The 20,015-nt window shown below is 43.4% G+C and overlaps 1 protein-coding gene across 1 annotated transcript in view; it reads left to right on the plus strand.

Annotated features, from left to right (window-relative positions):
• The window catches only part of PAH (phenylalanine hydroxylase), a 70,960-nt gene extending 51,283 nt beyond the window's left edge, over positions 1-19,677 (plus strand). The window contains exons 11-13 of the mRNA XM_075856677.1: positions 1,182-1,315; positions 15,438-15,553; positions 16,764-19,677. Of these exons, the coding sequence (XP_075712792.1) occupies positions 1,182-1,315; positions 15,438-15,553; positions 16,764-16,807 (294 nt within the window). The 3' untranslated portion in view covers positions 16,808-19,677. The remainder of the gene's footprint in view (positions 1-1,181; positions 1,316-15,437; positions 15,554-16,763) is intronic.
• The last annotated feature ends 338 nt before the right edge of the window (positions 19,678-20,015 follow it).

Below are 20,015 nucleotides of genomic sequence, written 5' to 3' on the forward strand. Positions count from 1 at the left end.
TGCTGTCTGCAGCACGTAATGAATGAGAATAGTAAAATATATAGAAAAATGGCGTTACTTTTCTTAGCACTGATGCAGAGTTACATCATTCATTAACTAGCTATACACATAGTGTAAGATTTCAGCAGGAAATACAAACAATCTAATGTCTATGGTGCCTGCCACTGTCTCTGAAGAAGGATTGGACAGGTTCGATTCTAACCTGCTTGATCCTAGGTTTGCTTCAGGACATAAGTGGTGCCAGATGTGTCTGTCAGACACTCATCCCTTTGTCCCTATTGAAATAAACATTTATTCTTGGCTGATTTTGCATGCATGTTTATAGCAACAGAAGTCGGGCAGGAGAGCTCTAGGCAAATTATTGTTCTGCCAACATTTATCTCAGGTCTATGCCCAAGTTGCATGCAGAATTCTGCCGGCTTCAGAGATTAATACTTCCCAGAGGTACTTGCTGGCTCGGTGTCTGCACAGAGCTTGCTCAGGATATTTGAATTCTCAGAAATGTATTCTTAGGGCCCATTCACATGAACGTGAATATCGTACGTGTGCTGCGCATGGAAATCACGCACAGCACACGGACCCATTGATTTCAATTGGGCCGTTCACACATGTGTGAGTTTTTACGCAGTGAGAGTCCGCTGCATCAAACTCACTGCATGTCCTATATTGGTGCGTTTTAACGCACCTACGCGCCCATTGAAGTCAATGGGTGCGTGAAAGAAGTGCTTTGCGAGTGCATGAATAACGCATGCCATTCGCAAAGCACACTGATGCATAACGCAACACAGACGGACCAGATTTACGTGCATTTTTCACGCACGTGAATCGTATACGCTCGTGTGAATGAGGCCTTACACCAGGCACTATCTATTAATCTGATGTAGGAAAAGCTTATTGTCCCACGGCATTATGGTTGCTATGTGTTAGAGATGTAGACAAGCCTGAAGACTGTTTCCAGTAACAACCAATAGAATTGTGAATGCAGCTCTGATGGAACATAGAAAAATCATTGCAAGATAATTAATTGAATATATTTCAAAAATTCTAAAAAAAATTGTGTTAACAATAAATATATATAACCTGAAAAATGAGGTGACCAAACCATTTAATTTAAAATTATGTTTTCGTGATGGAAATCTCCATTTTAGATTATTTGTGTTTGATTTTGTTTATTTTTACAGTATTGTTTGACAGACAAACCAGATCTGAAGACATTTGAACCTGAGAAGACAGCTCGGCAGAAATACCCAATAACTGAGTTCCAGCCAGTGTATTTTATTGCGGAAAGTTTTGAAGATGCAAAGGAAAAAGTGAGGTGAGAGTTTTGGGAAGTCTACGCTTAAATTTGCTATGCACACCTGTGCAACCAAATTTTTTATTGTCCCGATCTTTCTCAAATTAGAAATGAAGCAACTTTGCTATAGGTCTTGACTCTCAATTTCCTATTGTGTTGTTTCTACAACTCCTATGCAGACCTATGCGTCTCCATGGTAATAGACAACAAACAAATTCTATGAAGTCTGATCCTGCAGTTATTGTTGTATCTTTCTTCTTGCTAACCTACCGAATGTATGTAAGGGATAGAGGGGACAGATGGAAGGGCGTATGACTGAAGGTTTAGACCACACAGAGTTTATTTGTTGTCTGTTACTTTGAAGACACATAGGTCTGCAAAGGGGCTGTAGGCAAAAAATTGGTTGCAAAGTTGGGCATAACCTTTAGCAACAAGCCATGTTGCTGTCTGATATCTGAAAGGCATCTATACAGGTCCACAGACAGAGAAGGACTGATGTAGAGTGCTTAATCCTATGAGTCTGTAAAGGATCTGCCAGGCACTACGTCTGGGTATACTCCCAGGATTAATCAGTCGACACCTGAGGCCAGACCTCTGAGACTGACACCTGCTCCCACCAATCAGGGTGGCAGGCTCAGGAGTGGGAGAGCCTATCGCGGCCTGGTCAGTCAGAGTTAGCTCCGCCCCCTGTCCATTTATACCTGCCGTTTTCTCTTCCTCCTTGCTTGTTATTCTTCTTGGATTCCTGGCCCCACTGCTGCCTTGCTCCAGCCTGCTTCTGCCGTGCTTCTGCCTTGCTTCAGTTCCGTTTATCCTGCTTTGCTCTGCCCCTGGCTTGCTTCTGCTCCGTGCTCCCGTTTGTATACTCCACTACTTCCTGATCCTGACTGGCTCATTCACCGCTCCGTTTCCTCGCGGCGTTCCGTGGGCTACTGTATTCCCTTGCGTGTTCCCCGTTTGTACTCCCTTGCACTTAGACAGCGTAGGGACCGCCGCCAAGTTGTACCCCGTCGCCTAGGACGGGTCGTTGCAAGTAGGCAGGGACAGGGCGGTGGGTAGATTAGGGCTCACTTGTTCCCTTCACCTCCTTCCTGCCATTACATAATAACAAGCCTTACCTAGTCTACCATTTCTTCTACGCTGACGCTATCATGGACCCCCTTGAGACCCTGACCCAGCAGATGCAGGGCCTCTCCCTACAGGTCCAGGCCCTGGCTCAGAGGGTCAATCAGTCTGACGCTGCCTATGTAGTACCCCTCACCTCACCTTTAGAACCCAACCTCAAGTTACCTGACCGATTCTCAGGGGACCGTAAGACTTTTCTCTCCTTCCGGGAGAGTTGCAGACTTTATTTCCGCCTAAGACCTCACTCCTCAGGTTCCGAGAACCAGCGGGTGGGTATCATTATATCCCGACTCCAGGAAGGGCCCCAAGAGTGGGCCTTCTCCTTGGCTCCTGACGCCCCTGAACTTTCCTCCGTTGATCGGTTTTTCTCTGCCCTCGGTCTAATTTACGACGAGACTGACAGGACTGCCTTAGCCGAGAGTCAGCTGGTGACCTTACGTCAGGGTAGGAGACCTGTTGAGGAATACTGTTCTGATTTTAGAAAGTGGTGCATAGCTTCTCGGTGGAACGACCCGGCCCTAAAGTGCCAGTTTAGGTTAGGATTATCTGACGCCCTGAAGGATCTGCTGGTTAGCTACCCCTCTTCTGACTCCCTTGACCATGTTATGGCCCTAGCAGTACGACTTGACCGACGTCTCAGGGAACGTCAGCTTGAACGTTTCAATGTGCTCCCCTCTGACCTTTCTGCGATCCCCCCCGAGGTCCCGTCTCCTCGCCCCTCCACGGAGGACTCGGAGGTACTTATGCAACTCGGGCCTCCATGTCCCCTCGACAACGTAGAGAGTTTCGCAGGAAGAATGGTCTTTGCTTCTATTGTGGGGACGACAAGCATCTACTGAACACCTGTCCCAGGCGCAAGAATAAGCAGCCGGAAAACTTCCGCGCCTAAGTGATCATCGGGGAGGTCACTTGGGCGCACAGGTATTTCCCGTTAATACTAAACGCAATAAGATTTTGCTTCCCTTTCAGGTCTCGTTTGCTGGCCGGTCTGCCACTGGCAGTGCCTTCGTGGATTCGGGCTCATCTGCTAATATCATGTCTGTGGAATTTGCTATGTCTCTAAAAATGCCTTTTATTGATTTACCTTATCCTATCCCGGTAGTGGGTATCGACTCCACTCCTCTTGCTAATGGTTATTTTACTCAGCATACTCCTGTTTTTGAACTCCGTGTTGGCTCCATGCATTTGGAGCAGTGCTCTGTACTGGTGATGCAGGGATTATCGTCCGATCTGGTATTAGGTCTTCCCTGGTTGCAGCTGCATAATCCCACGTTTGATTGGAATACTGGGGATCTCACCAAATGGGGTAGTGATTGCCTGATGTCATGTCTTTCGGTTAACTCTATTTCTCCCCGGGAGGAGGTAAACACGCTTCCTGAGTTTGTTCAGGACTTCGCTGATGTGTTTTCTAAGGAGGCCTCCGAGGTGTTGCCCCCTCATAGAGATTACGATTGCGCCATCGATTTGGTGCCTGGTGCCAAGCTTCCTAAGGGGAGGATATTTAATCTTTCATGTCCTGAACGTAAAGCTATGAGGGAGTATATCCAAGAATGCCTGGCCAAGGGTTTCATTCGCCCCTCGACTTCTCCTGTAGGTGCTGACTTCTTCTTCGTGGGGAAGAAGGATGGTGGTCTTAGGCCGTGCATTGATTATCGGAACTTGAATAAGGTCACAGTAAGGAACCAGTATCCCCTTCCTTTGATTCCGGATCTTTTTAATCAGGTTCAGGGTGCCCAATGGTTCTCTAAGTTCGATCTACGGGGGGCATATAACCTTATCCGCATCAAAGAGGGGGATGAGTGGAAAACTGCGTTCAACACGCCCGAAGGTCATTTCGAATACCTAGTCATGCCCTTTGGGTTGTGTAATGCCCCTGCCGTCTTCCAGAATTTTATTAATGAAATTCTGAGAGATTACCTGGGTAATTTTCTTGTAGTGTACCTTGATGACATACTGGTGTTTTCCAAGGACTGGTCCTCGCACGTGGAGCATGTCAGGAAGGTCCTCCAGGTCCTTCGGGAAAATAATCTGTTTGCGAAGACCGAAAAATGTGTGTTTGGGGTACAGGAGATACCATTTTTAGGTCAAATCCTCACTCCTCATGAATTCCGCATGGACCCTGCCAAGGTTCAGGCTGTGGCGGAATGGGTCCAACCTGCCTCCCTGAAGGCGCTACAGTGTTTTTTGGGGTTCGCTAACTATTACAGGAGATTTATTGCCAACTTCTCGGTCGTCGCTAAGCCTCTTACGGACCTCACTCGCAAGGGTGCTGATGTCCTCCATTGGCCCCCTGAGGCCGTCCAGGCTTTTGAGACCCTCAAGAAGTGCTTTATCTCGGCCCCCGTGCTGGTTCAGCCCAACCAAAGGGAGCCATTTATTGTGGAGGTTGACGCGTCCGAGGTGGGAGTGGGGGCCGTCTTGTCCCAGGGTACCAGCTCCCTCACCCATCTCCGCCCCTGTGCTTACTTCTCTAGGAAGTTTTCGCCCACGGAGTGTAACTATGATATTGGCAACCTCAAACTTTTAGCCATTAAATGGGCTTTTGAGGAGTGGCGTCACTTCTTGGAGGGGGCCAGACACCAGGTAACGGTCCTTACTGACCACAAGAATCTGGTTTTCCTAGAATCTGCCCGGAGGCTTAATCCTAGACAAGCTCGTTGGGCACTATTCTTTACCAGATTTAATTTCTTGGTTACCTATAGGGCTGGGTCCAAAAATATTAAGGCTGATGCACTGTCACGTAGTTTCATGGCTAATCCTCCTTCTGAGAAGGATCCTGCTTGTATTTTACCCCCTGGTATAATTGGTTCTGCCACTGATTCTGACTTAGCCTCTGACATCGCGGCTGATCAAGGTTCAGCTCCCGGGAACCTCCCTGGGGACAAACTGTTTGTCCCCCTGCAATACCGGCTAAGGGTACTCAGGGAAAACCATGACTCCGCTCTATCTGGTCATCCTGGCATCTTGGGTACCAAACTCCTCATTACCAGAAACTATTGGTGGCCTGGGTTGCCTAAAGACGTTAGGGCTTACGTCGCCGCTTGTGAGGTCTGTGCTAGGTCCAAGACCCCTAGGTCCCGACCTGCGGGCTTACTACGTTCCTTGCCCATTCCCCAGAGACCTTGGACCCATATCTCCATGGATTTTATCACCGATTTGCCTCCATCTCAGGGCAAGTCGGTGGTGTGGGTGGTAGTAGACCGCTTCAGCAAGATGTGCCACTTTGTGCGCCTTAAGAAACTACCCAACGCCAAGACGTTAGCTTCTTTGTTTGTGAAACACATTCTGCGTCTCCATGGGGCCCCAGTCAATATCGTTTCGGACAGAGGGGTACAATTTGTTTCCTTATTTTGGAGAGCTTTTTGTAAAAAGTTGGAGATTGATCTATCCTTCTCCTCCGCCTTCCATCCCGAAACTAATGGCCAAACGGAAAGGACTAACCAATCCCTGGAACAATATTTAAGGTGTTTCATTTCTGACTGTCAATTTGATTGGGTCTCATTCCTTCCCCTCGCCGAATTTTCCCTGAATAACCGGGTCAGTAACTCGTCAGGGGTCTCCCCGTTTTTCTGTAATTTCGGGTTTAATCCTAGGTTCTCCTCCATTTCCCCTGGTTGTTCCAATAATCCCGAGGTAGAGGACGTTCATCGGGAACTGTGCACAGTCTGGGCCCAGGTTCAGAAGAACCTAGAGGCGTCCCAGAGCGTACAAAAGATTCAGGCTGATTGTAGACGTTCTGCTAACCCCCGGTTTGTCGTCGGGGATCTGGTGTGGTTGTCGTCGAGGAACTTGCGCCTTAAGGTCCCGTCCAGGAAGTTTGCTCCCCGATTTATTGGACCTTATAAGGTCATTGAAGTCCTCAACCCTGTATCCTTCCGTCTGGAGCTGCCCCCATCCTTTCGCATACACGACGTCTTCCATGCCTCCCTCCTGAAACGCTGCTCCCCGTCCTGGTCCCCCTCGAGGAAACCTCCTGTTCCCGTTCTCACCCCTGAGGGGGTGGAATTCGAGGTGGCCAAGATTGTGGACAGTAGGATGGTCCAGGGCTCCCTCCAGTACCTGGTCCATTGGAGAGGATACGGGCCGGAGGAGAGGACTTGGGTACCTGCTCGAGATGTTCACGCTGGGGTATTGATCAGGAGGTTCCACCTTCTCTTCCCCACTAAACCGGGTCCTCTTAGTAAGGGTCCGGTGGCCCCTCATAAAAGGGGGAGTACTGTAAAGGATCTGCCAGGCACTACGTCTGGGTATACTCCCAGGATTAATCAGTCGACACCTGAGGCCAGACCTCTGAGACTGACACCTGCTCCCACCAATCAGGGTGGCAGGCTCAGGAGTGGGAGAGCCTATCGCGGCCTGGTCAGTCAGAGTTAGCTCCGCCCCCTGTCCATTTATACCTGCCGTTTTCTCTTCCTCCTTGCTTGTTGTTCTTCTTGGATTCCTGGCCCCACTGCTGCCTTGCTCCAGCCTGCTTCTGCCGTGCTTCTGCCTTGCTTCAGTTCCGTTTATCCTGCTTTGCTCTGCCCCTGGCTTGCTTCTGCTACGTGCTCCCGTTTGTATACTCCACTACTTCCTGATCCTGACTGGCTCATTCACCGCTCCGTTTCCTCGCGGCGTTCCGTGGGCTACTGTATTCCCTTGCGTGTTCCCCGTTTGTACTCCCTTGCTCTTAGACAGCGTAGGGACCACCGCCAAGTTGTACCCCGTCGCCTAGGGCGGGTCGTTGCAAGTAGGCAGGGACAAGGCGGTGGGTAGATTAGGGCTCACTTGTTCCCTTCACCTCCTTCCTGCCATTACAGAGTCTCTGAACATGTATTGCTATTGACAATGGCTCAGAATTATTGATGACGCAGGTAAACATGTATATTCTTGCAAAATATTGTTAAAAGGGGCTACAGGCTTTGCGCAGAGATCTCCCAGCAAAGGACTGTGGCTTTAGCAGACCTCCGAGCTGTTAATCATAATGCAGTCCATTCCACATTCACCTGCTAATAATGTAAACATTGACAATAATGTAGTAGTGGTCAATGAAGGATTTAATAATGTTTTCACTATATACATAGTCGCCCTACTTTCATTATATAGGGGCAGCACTAGTTAGCACTATTGTGTAGCATAGTAATATTGGTGTCTTCTTACATAGAAAAGCCCTTTGGGTCCTCTCCAGCAGAAGGACCCTGGTGCGACTGCTTCCTCTGTACCCCATATAGCTACACCGTTGTTTGAATGTGTTTACTCTGGGTGCTTTGGTTTGTTGCCGCACTCCAAAAACATACTGATAGGTTAATTGGCATCCTATGAAATTGGCACTAATGTGCATGTGCCTGAGGTAGGGAAAATAGATTGTGAGCCCCAATTAGAGCAGGGACTGATGTTAATCCCTTCCCGTCTCTGTATTTAAATTTTTTCCTCCCCGCCTTCCAAAAGCCATAACTTTTTTGTCGATAAAGCCATATGAGGGCTTGTTTTTTGCGGGATGAGTTGTAGTTTTTCACAGCACCATATAATGTACCATATAATGTATTGGGAACCTGGAAATTTTTTTATTTGTGGTGTGGAATAGGAAAAAAACTGCAATTCCTCTATCTTTTGAGGGTTTTGTTTTTACGGTTGTCACCATACAGTAAAAATGTCATGTTAACTTCTACCGGTCAATATGATTACGGCGATACCAAATTTATATAGTTTTTTTTAAGGTTTTACTACTTTTACAAAGAAGAAACTAATCGTTAAAAATAAAATTTGTGTTTTGTCGCCACATTCTGAGAGCCATACATTTTTTATTTTTCTGGTGATTGAGCATTATGTGGGGTTATTTTTTGCGGTTTGAGTTGTAGTTTCTATTGGTACTATTTTGGGCTACATGAGACTTTTTGATCACTTTTTATAAAAAATTTTGTGAAGTGACCAAAAAACAGCAATTCTGGCGTTTTAATTTATTTTTACGGCGTTCACCATGCGAGTTAAATAATGGTATATTGTAATAGATCTGACTTTTTTGGATGCGTTGATACCAATTCTGTTTATTTTTTTTATTTTTTACATTACTTTAGAGGAAGAATGAGAAGTTTTTTTTTTGAACTTTTAATATTTTTTTTTTTACGCTACTAAAAATTACACATTTTATTAGCCCCCTAGGGGACTTGAACCAGTGATCGTTGGATGGCTGGTACAGTACACTGCAATATTAGTGTGTTGCAGTATATTGTCATTTTTACAGGCTCCTGTTAAGCCCTGCCAGAGGCAATGCTTAACAGGAGATTAAGAAAGGCAGCCCTGGGGGCCTTCATTAGGCCCCTGGGCTGCCATTACGACCATGGACACCACACGAACACGTTGCCGGGGGACGATGAGCTGTCAGAGGGGGCGCCCCCCTCTTTTTAACGTCATAAATTCTGCAATCGTGATTGATCAGAGCATATAAGGAGTCAAACGGCCAAGAACAGTGTGATTGCTGTTCCTGGCCGTTAGTCCCAGGTGTCAGCTGTAATACACAGCTGACACCAGCTTCGTATGGAATGGGCTCAGCGGGTGAGCCTGCTCCAAACATTACCCCCCCACCACAATGCAATAGTTAGTCATGATGCGGATAGGGGTTCAAGGAGTTTTTCAGGATTTCAAAATCGATGGCCATCAATATTATATCGGTGGGGGTTCGACTCTTGGGACCCCTGCTGATCAGCTGTTTGAAGGGGCTGTGGCACTCAAACGAGCACTGCAGCCTTTTCATTGTTTACCTTGGGTTTCAGGCTGTTTGAACTTAAGTGTTCTATGGGACAGTGGTGCAATACCTGCACAGCCGCTACGAAAGTAATGGTGTGTTAAATACGAACAGAAATGAAACCTATGTAAACAATGAAGAGGGTGCAGCGCTCATATAAGTGCCTCAGCACCTTTAAGCAGCTGATCGACGGGGGTGCCGACAGTCGAACACCCACCGATCTAATATTGATGGCCTATCAAAAGGATAGGACATCAATTTTGAAATCCGGGATAACCTCTTTAATGGTGATCTCTGTACAGCACTGCAGAATATGTTGGCAAGAGAAAAGAAATACTATGCCACAGATGGTGGCAAAAGATGGCAAGTACTATTTACTGCTGTATTTTACTTTTTAAGTTTCAACTCTTCAAAGCTGAATCTAGACCATTAATCAAGAGTTGAAACTTAAAAAGTAAAATACAGCAGTAAAACCCCTTGTCTGATTTTTAAAAAAGGTCCAAATTCTACAATTTGTTGCATGTCTGTAAATCAACAAATTGGAGAATTTGGATCTTTTTAAAAAGTCAGACAAGTCAGTCACATCAGCCAGTACGGATATAAAACAGTGTCAGGCTGGGTTCACACAACCTATTTTCAGACGTATACGAGGCGTTTTTTGCCTCGTTTTACGTCTGAAAATACGTCTCAAATACGTTGTCAAACATCTGCCCATTACTTTCTATGGGTATAACGCTGTATTGTTCCCACGACGCGTAATTTTACGCGTCGTACGGCAATTACGACGCGTAAAATTACGCCTCGTAAAAAGAAGTGCAGGACACTTCTTTGGACGTTTTTGGAGCTGTTTTCTCATAGACTCCAATGAAAACAGCTCCAAAAACGGACGTAAAAAACACAGCGAAAACGGCGCGAAAAACGCGAGTTGCTCAAAAAACGTCTGAAAATCAGGGGCTGTTTTCCCTTGAAAACAGCTCTGTATTTTCAGACGTTTTTGGTCACTACGTGTGCACATACCCTAAGGCTGGGTTCACACGACCTATTTTCAGACGTAAACGAGGCGTATTATGCCTTGTTTTACGTCTGAAAATACGGCTCCAATACGTCGGCAAACATCTGCCCATTCATTTGAATGGGTTTGCCGACGTACTGTGCAGACAACCTGTAATTTACGCATTACGCTGTAATTTACAGCTGTCAAAAGACGATGCGTAAAATTACAGCCTCGTCAAAAGAAGTGCAGGACACTTCTTGGGACGTTTTTGGAGCCGTTTTCTCATAGACTCTATTGAAAACAGCTCCAAAAACGGCCGAAAAAACGGCACGAAAACGCCGCGAAAACGGCGCGAAAAACGCAGCGAAATACGTGAGTTGCTCCAAAAACTTCTGAAAATCAGGTGCTGTTTTCCCTTGAAAACAGCTCTGTATTTTCAGACGTTTTTGACTCAGCGTGTGAACATACCCTAAGGGTATGTTCACACGGCCTATTTACGGACGTAATTCGGGCGTTTTTGCCCCGAATTATGTCTGAAAATAGCGCCTCAATAGCGCTGACAAACATCTGCCCATTGAAAACAATGGGCAGACGTTTGTCTGTTCACACGAGGCGTAAATTTACGCGCCGCTGTCAAATAACGGCGCGTAAATAGACGCCCGCGTCAAAGAAGTGACCTGTCACTTCTTTGGCCGTAATTGGAGCCGTTATTCATTGACTCCAATGAATAGCAGCGCTAATTACGGCCGTAGTGGACGCGGCGTTCAAGCGCTTGCACATGCCGGTACGGCTGAAATTACGGGGATGTTTTCAGGCTGAAACATCCCCATAATTTCAGCCGTAACGGACGCCCTCGTGTGAACATACCCTAAGGGTATGTTCACACGGCCTATTTACGGACGTAATTCGGGCGTTTTTGCCCCGAATTACGTCTGAAAATAGCGCCTCAATAGCGCTGACAAACATCTGCCCATTGAAAGCAATGGGCAGACGTTTGTCTGTTCACACGAGGCGTATATTTACGCGCCGCTGTCAAATGACGGCGCGTAAATAGACGCCCGCGTAGAAGAAGTGACCTGTCACTACTTTGGCCGTAATTGGAGCCGCTATTCATTGACTCCAATGAATAGCAGCGCTAATTACGGCCGTAATTGACGCGGCGTTCAAGCGCCTGCACATGCCGGTACGGCTGAAATTACGGGGATGTTTTCAGGCTGAAACATCCCCGTAATTTCAGCCGTTACGGACCCCCGCCGTGTGAACATACCCTAAGGGTATGTTCACACGTAGTCAACAAAAACGTCTGAAAATCCAGAGCTGTTTTCAAGGGAAAACAGACCCTGCTTTTCAGACGTTTTTTGACCAACTCGCATTTTTCACGCCGTTTTCGCGGCGTTTTCTACGTCCGTTTTTGGAGCTGTTTTCATTGGAGTCTATGAGAAAACAGCTCCAAAAACGTCCAAAGAAGTGTCCTGCACTTCTTTTGACGAGGCTGTATTTTTACGCGTCGTCGTTTGACAGCTGTCAAACGACGACGCGTAAATAACAGGTCGTCTGCACAGTACGTCGGCAAACCCATTCAAATGAATGGGCAGATGTTTGCCGACGTATTGGAGCCGTATTTCCAGACGTAAAACGAGGCAAAATACGCCTCGTATACGTCTGAAATTTGGCCGTGTGAACATACCCTCAGGGTATGTGCACACGTAGTGACCAAAAACGTCTGAAAATCCAGAGCTGTTTTCAAGGGAAAACAGACCCTGCTTTTCAGACGTTTTTTGACCAACTCGCATTTTTCGCTGCGTTTTTCGCGCCGTTTTCGCAGCGTTTTTTACGTCCGTTTTTGGAGCTGTTTTCATTGGAGTCTATGAGAAAACAGCTCCAAAAACGTCCAAAGAAGTGTCCTGCACTTCTTTTTACGAGGCGTAATTTTACGCGTCGTAATTGCCGTACGACGCGTAAAATTACGCGTCGTGGGAACAATACAGCGTTATACCCATAGAAAGTAATGGGCAGATGTTTGACAACGTATTTGAGACATATTTTCAGACGTAAAACGAGGCAAAAAACTCCTCGTATACGTCTGAAAATAGGTCGTGTGAACCCAGCCTTATGTGCATTCTCAAGGCACCTTTAGGCCTCCTTTACACAGAGATTTTTTTCTGGTAATCTAAACTGCATAAAAAAATTCTGCTTAAAAATGTTGGTGTTATTAAAATGTAACATGCATTTTTTTATGGCGCATTTAATGGAATTTTTGGTGGCGCTTTTCATTTAGCGGCGTTTTTCATTTTTTTTTCCCATAGGCTTCTCTGTAGGACTTCAAAAACATCAGAAAAAAAGAAGGGTACAAAAGGACGCTAAATTAAAAATGTCCCCAAAATGCTACTAAAAACACCATTTAAAATATGCTGTCATATTATACGAAACACTGGCGTTTTTAGATGTGTTTTTTGTTTTAATGAAATTTAAAATGCCAGAAAAAAATCTGTGTGTGAAGGGGGCCTTAGGGCATGACCCGACGTGGAGGAATTGCTCTGGAATTCCGCTGCGGACAGTCCGCAGCGGAAATCCGCAGCGTACACGTTTCTCCATTGCCTTCCACAGCTTTGTGGTTGGGTTCGTTTACACGTTGCGGACAATTCCGCTGCGGAGCATAAGCTGCGGTGCGGAATTTGGTGTCCGCAGCATACACTGGTTGCGGACGTGTAGCGGATTTGTTGCGGACTCATTGCGGAATTTCTCCATTGACTTCAATGGAGAGTCAATATTCCGCAATGAAGTCCACAGATGTTATGTGTGCTGCGGAGCATATTGGTTTTGCTAACATGACATTTCTTCATTCTGGCTGGACCTATGTATTTCTAGGTCTACAGCCAGACTGAGGAAGTCAATGGGTGACTACCTGTGTGCACCCGTAATTACGGGAGCGTTGCTAGGCGACGTCAGTAAATAGTCACTGTCCAGGGTGCTGAAAGAGTTAAGCGATCGGCAGTAACTGTTTCAACACACTGGACAGTGACTTCCGATCACAATATACATCAACCTGTAAAAAAAATAGAAGTTCATACTTACCGAGAACTTCCTGCTTCTTCCTCCAGTCCGGCCTCCCGGGATGACGTTTCAGTCCAAGTGACGGCTGCAGCCAATCACAGGCTGCAGCGGTCACATGGACTGCCGCGTCATCCAGGGAGGTCGGGCTGGATAGCGAAAGAGGGACGCGTCACCAAGACAACGACCGGGTAAGTATGAATTTCTTTTACTTTTACAAGGGAAAGGGCTGTCCCTTCTCTCTATCCTGCACTGATAGAGAGAAGGGAAGCCCTCTTCCCCTCAACACGCAACGGCTAGTCCGCATCAATTTAATGCCCATTTCAGGCAAAGCCGCAACAGAATCTGTAACGCAGATTCTGTGCGGCATTGAGGAGGACAGTGGGGGAAGAAATACGCCACGTCTGGGCATGCCCTTATAGTATTACCAAATAAAAGATATTAATTACCAAATGCGATGTAAGGAACAACAGAAGTAAACATTGGAGTCTCCCATTATTCTTTATGAAGTCTTTTGGTTTAACCCGTTAGTGACCGGCCCATCGTGTTTCTACGTCGGTCACTAACGGGCCTTATTCCGATGCCATAGACTTTTTACGTCGCGGCATCGGAATAAGTTTACAGAGCAGGGAGCTGTCAAATGTCCCTGCTGTCAGCTGCTAGAGGCAGCTGAGGGCTGCGAGCGTCCCTGCTCTGCCGTGTGAGATCGATATTAGTATCGATCTCACACGTTTAACCCCTCAGATGCGGTGCTCAATAGCGAGCACCGCATCTGAGTGGTTTTGGAGAGAGGGAGGGAGCTCCCTCTCTCCCCCACCGACACCCGGCGATACGATCGCCGAGTGTTTGTGTCTCTAATGGCAGCCGGGGGTCTAATAAAGGCCCCCAGGTCTGCCTGGAGTGAATGCCTGCTAGATCATGCCGCATGCATGACCTAGCAGATGCCTGTCCGTGTTAAACGGACAGGCAGTAATACACTGCAATACAAAAGTATTTCAGTGTATTATAAATGCGATCGCAGAATCGCATATTATAGTCCCCTAATGGGACTAGTAAAAAAGTGAAAAAAAAGTTTAATAAAGTTAATTAAAAAAATGTGAAAAAAAATGAAAAACCCAGCTTTTCCCCTTACAAAATGCTTTACTATTAAAAAACCAATATAAAGTTAAAAAGTTACACATATTTGGTATCGCCGCGTCCGTAACGACCCCGACTATAAATCTATTACATTATTTAACCCGCACGGTGAACGCCGTAAAAATTTTTATAAAAAAACTATGGAAAAATTGCTGTTTTCTGTGAATACTGACTTTAAAAAAATGTGATAAAAAGTGATTAAAAAGTCGCATCTACTCCAAAATGGTACCAATAAAAACGACAAGTCGTCCTGCAAAAAAAAAGCCCTCATACAACCGCATCGGCGAAAAAATAAAAACGTTACGGCTCTTCAAATATGGAGACACAAAAACAAATAATTTAGAAAAAAAAGTGTTTTTACTGTGTAAAAGTAGTAAAACATACAAAAACTATACAAATTTGGTATCGTTGCAATCGTAACAATAAAGTTATTGTGTTATTTATACCACACGGTAAACTGCGTAGATTTAGGACGCAAAAAAATAGTGGCGAAATTTCAGATTTTTTTCTATTCCCCCCCCCAAAAAAAGTTAATAAAAGTTAATCAATAAATAATATGTACCTAAAAATGGTGCTATTAAAAAATACAACTTGTCCCGCAAAAAACAAGACCTTATACAGCTATGTCAACGCAAAAATAAAAAGGCTATAGCTCTTGGAATGCGACGATTGAAAAACGTAAAAAATAGCTTGGTCTTTATGGTCCAAAATAGGCTGGTCATTAAGGGGTTAAATGTGTTTGGACCACTGCTTAATAACAGCGGAGGCAGCCAGAGGGTGAAACTACTGGATCTTCTTGCTCTTTTGGAGATCTAGCATTGTCACTCTCATTGAGTAGGAGGGCTGGTGTCACAAATTTAGGTGTGCCATCAGTACTTCTCAGTGGGCAGGGAGGTGGCGTCTGGGACCAAGTGTTGAGTTATGTTCATAGTCCTGAACAGGGGGCGACCAGTTGAACTCTTTAAGGCATTATATAGTCCAGCCATGTGGAGTCACAGTGTAATGAAGATATATCTGTACAATTTAGTGCACTTTGTATGTGGTCTAATTTACAAAATGTTGGTACAATCTAATCAATACTTATGTATAACGTATAATCTTCTACAATTTTACAGGAAATTTGCTGCCACAATTCCTCGGCCTTTCTCTGTGCGTTACAATCCATACACACAAAGCATTGAAGTGTTAGATAATGTACAGCAGTTGAAGAATCTAGCCGACTGCATTAACAGTAAGTTGCCATTTACTGTATTAAAACGCTGGGGCAGATTTATCAATGTATTTACACCAGTTTTTCTGACCTTTACAGTCCTACTAGTTGAAAAAGACATACATCAAAGAAATTCTCTAGTACAGAGACATTGGGGCACATTTATCAATAATTTGGCATAACTAAATTAGACATAATGGCGTTCATGCTGAATGCCATATTCATCAAGCTTCCACCGCTTTTTCCAACACCTACAACAATTTTTGTAATTGTTGGGAAGAAAGGAGGAGCATATTTTTTATTCCCACCTTCTGTGACCGCTTTACATAGGATTGGCGGTAAAGTTCTCTGCCATTGTTCTGCATGGAAAATTTTCATGTACAACAGCAGAGTTCAGTAGCTACACCGTGTCCCACAGTCAACGTGTGCCATCTTAGGGAATGCGCCACACAATACACTGTAATTTCATACTGGTTTACCACTCAATGATATGCCAGTATTAGTAATTGTGCTTTATTCAATTTTGTGCTGGTATCCTTACCATATATCTCCACACCCCACTATAGAAAAAAAATGTCCTAACCTACCACTACCTACTCCAGTACTGGTAAATTGTGACCAAGTTCTATTGTAAATTGCAGGAGGAAAACGTTCTAGTGGCATGTTAGCAATTATTGAAGGTAACCATGCTGGTCTACCCTTGAGCCTAGGGAAAAAATTGGGTACACAGTGCAGTATTCTTTTTGTTAAAAAAAAAAAAGATCATAACGGATCACTCAATGGATTCTATGATTTTTTGGGGGGATTCTAACTGATGCCAAAGGGGATCAGTCTGCATCCACTGTCATTATTTATATCATGTTTAGTGTTTTTTTTTATATCATTGAGTTCCGTGGGTAAAAAAAATATTGAAACATAATAATACGAAAAAAAAAATCAATAGTTACTGTACATTGTATGGTTGAAAAAATTCATATATTTATCAAGTTCTATAGGGGAAGGGGAGAGGATGTGGACGGATGGATGAAAGGAATGAAGGAGAGGTCAATCTTGTTTTTCCTTATTAGCAGTTTGTCATCAGTTTTTCTATATGTAGATCAGAGCAAAAAAAACAACTACAAAGAATGCAAATGTGAACGACTCTTAATAAAACAATGTAGAGCTACACTTTCATGTGATTCACTTTTGCAATGTTATATGCTTATAATAATTTATAATGTTTCATGTGCAGGTGAAATCGGGATCCTTTGCTGTGCTCTTCGGAAGCTTGAGTAAAGATACTCTCCAACCACTCTTACCATGGAGTGAATGTTCTGAAGACGCTACAGTGGTGAAGAGATAACATGACATTAATATTGATATAACGTTGGGATCATAGCTATCATTTAATGACAAAATATCATGATGTTAAAATCACTCTCTCTCTCTCTCTATATATATATATATATATATATATATACACACATATATATATATATATATATATATATATATACATATATGGAAGATACAGATTCATGTTATATTCCCAGACTCATCACCGGAAAATAATGGGTCACGAGGGATAAGGCAGGGAGGTGAATTTTATTTTTAGCATATTATCAAGATATTACTGCTTCTCACCTTTGAAAACATACATTATCTTCATGATTTACTGAAGCAATACAAATCGTCCTTTGCATTAAATAAGATAGATGAATTAAATACATGTAAGGTTACGTTATTGCAGTAGAATGCACGTGTGACATCACCCATCATTGGTGTATTGCCCTAAATGAGTGTAAAGGAAGATATTCACTGTACTGCAAATACATGAACTTTAAAATGTAAACTTTTTGTTAAAGTAGTTTTCCCAATAGACACTTTTGTAAATGTCAGTCAGACAAGTTAGATCGGGGGGGTTATTCTGAAATGAAATGAGGGGTTAAGTATTTCAAAAGCCATAACTTCTTTATTTTTCCGTCAACATAGCCGTATAAGGGCATTTTTTTTTTTTGCAGGACAATGGTATTTAATGTGCGACATAATGTACTTAGAAACTAAAAAAAGTTGAGGTGGAATTGAAAAAAAACCAGCACTTTTGGGTTTAATTTTTAGAGCGTACATCGGGCAGTAAAAATACCACACATTAACACTATTCTGTGGTTTAATACGATTACGGTGATATCAAATTTATATAGTTTTTTTTATGTTTTACTACTTTTACAGAATAAAAACTGTGTTAAAAATAAAAACTCTGTGTCGCCATATTCTGATGCCCATAACTTTTTTTTTCCGACTATGGAGCGGTGTGAGGCATTTTTTTTGTGTGGCAAACTTTCGTTTTTATTGGTACAATTTTGGGGTACATACAACTTTTTGATCACTTTTTGTTCCATTTTTTTGGGGAAGGCAAGGTGATTAAAAAACAACAATTCTGTCTATTTTTTTTCCGGTGTTCACCGTGTGGAATAAACAACATGATATTTTGATAGTTTAGACTTTTAAGGACACGGCGATACTAATTATGTATAATTTTTATATTTTACATTATTTTATAGTAGAAATGGAAAAAGGTTTTGTTTTTTTTAAGCTTCATTTTTTTATTTTTTGTTAAAAACGTTATAAAAAATATTTAAACTTTTTTTTTTTTGTCCCATTAGGGAAATTTAACATGCTATTGTTCGATTGCTTGTTCACTACACTGCAATACTTAAACATTGCAGTGTAGTGTCGTTTTAACGGTGTCCTATTTAGCCCTACCTAGTGGCTAAGAGACCACAGTCGATATTGACAGCGGAATCCAAGTGGATGAACGCTGATCCCGGCTGTTAGGGTATGTTCACACGGCCAAATTTCAGACGTATACGAGGCGTATTATGCCTCGTCTTACGTCTGAAAATACGGCTCCAATACGTCGGCAAACATCTGCCCATTCATTTGAATGGGTTTGCCGACGTACTGTGCAGACGACCTGTTATTTACGCGTCGTCGTTTGACAGCTGTCAAACGACGACGCGTAAAAATACAGCCTCGTCAAAAGAAGTGCAGGACACTTCTTTGGACGTTTTTGGAGCTGTTTTCTCATAGACTCCAATGAAAACAGCTCCAAAAACGGACGTAAAAAACGCCGCGAAAACGGCGCGAAAAACGCCGCGAAAAATGCGAGTTGGTAAAAAAACGTCTGAAAAGCAGGGTCTGTTTTCCCTTGAAAACAGCTCTGGATTTTCAGACGTTTTTGTTGACTACGTGTGAACATACCCTCAGAGTGAGGGGTCAGCTGTAATATACAGGTGACACCCGCAGCATATTGAGCGCACTCAGCTCCTAAAACCTCTCCCTACTTCTGACCCCTCGGCCAAGACTACATTTACGTCATTGCTCTTAAGTGAGTCTGACAAATCCCAGATAGTACATTGTGCTAGTAATTGTATTCATAGTTGCAATTAATATGTAATCACCAAATAAAGTATTATATCATTATTACTATTTAGCTGGTATGCAGATATTATATAACGCGTTAGTTAAGTTTTTGTTGTTTTATTCCCAAGAGTAGAAAAGTGATTTGTTAGGCTATTGATTATCCTTATGACTAATAAGCAAGGAACATATGATTATGAACATTATTTCACAAATTAATAAAAGGAACCTGAAAAGGTCTGTCCCCGATATAGTGGATACATCTGTCATTATAAGAGCATTATGTGGCTGCTTTCACATTGATTTATCAGCGAGAACTATTGTTTTGTACAAGTTTCTGCTGTGGGCGATAAAGAGAATCTGTCACATTACAAAAACTCTTTATATGTAAGTATGATTCCTCATGACAATGCAGTGCTGGCTCCTTGACCAATACCAGGGCTGATCTCAGGAATGTTTGCCGGCTGATAACGAAAATACATCACTCTTACATTACTTGAGTGCTACTCTACCCAGATGTGCCACCATTACTAGTGGCAGAAGTTTGTATTCAGAATCATGGGTTACAGATGCTCAATAAAAAGACCTACAATTCATTATTACATGAAAAATATCCTTTAATGCTGTTGTGAGATTTGTCAGTGTGTAGTCAAATTACCCTGCCAACAAAAATAGAATCATTCAATATATCAAATTTTGAATGTTTGTAATTGTTTATATTATTAATAAAACTTTATATAATTAGGCACGAATTTGTCTTTTATTTTCTGGGCAAAATTAAAGGTACAGTAATTATTTGGTGCAGTTATTTATTTTCCATTGCTTATATCTTGAATATGAATCACATCTTGAATATGAAATTCAGTTTTGGGCTCCAAATTGTAAAAAGTATATAGGAGAGCTGGAGAATGTTCAAACACCGGTGACTAGATTATTAAATAGGTTGGGAGGACCGTCTTACAATGAAAGGCTGGAGAAATTGGGCTTGTTAAGCTTGGAAAAAAGACGCCTTAAAGGGGTTGGCTAGTTTACTATAAATGGCTTCTAATGTGTGGCTGGTAGCAAAACAACATACTTACCAATA

Source organism: Rhinoderma darwinii, chromosome 3, assembly GCF_050947455.1.
Source record: "Rhinoderma darwinii isolate aRhiDar2 chromosome 3, aRhiDar2.hap1, whole genome shotgun sequence".
NCBI classification, from domain to species: Eukaryota; Metazoa; Chordata; class Amphibia; order Anura; family Rhinodermatidae; genus Rhinoderma; species Rhinoderma darwinii.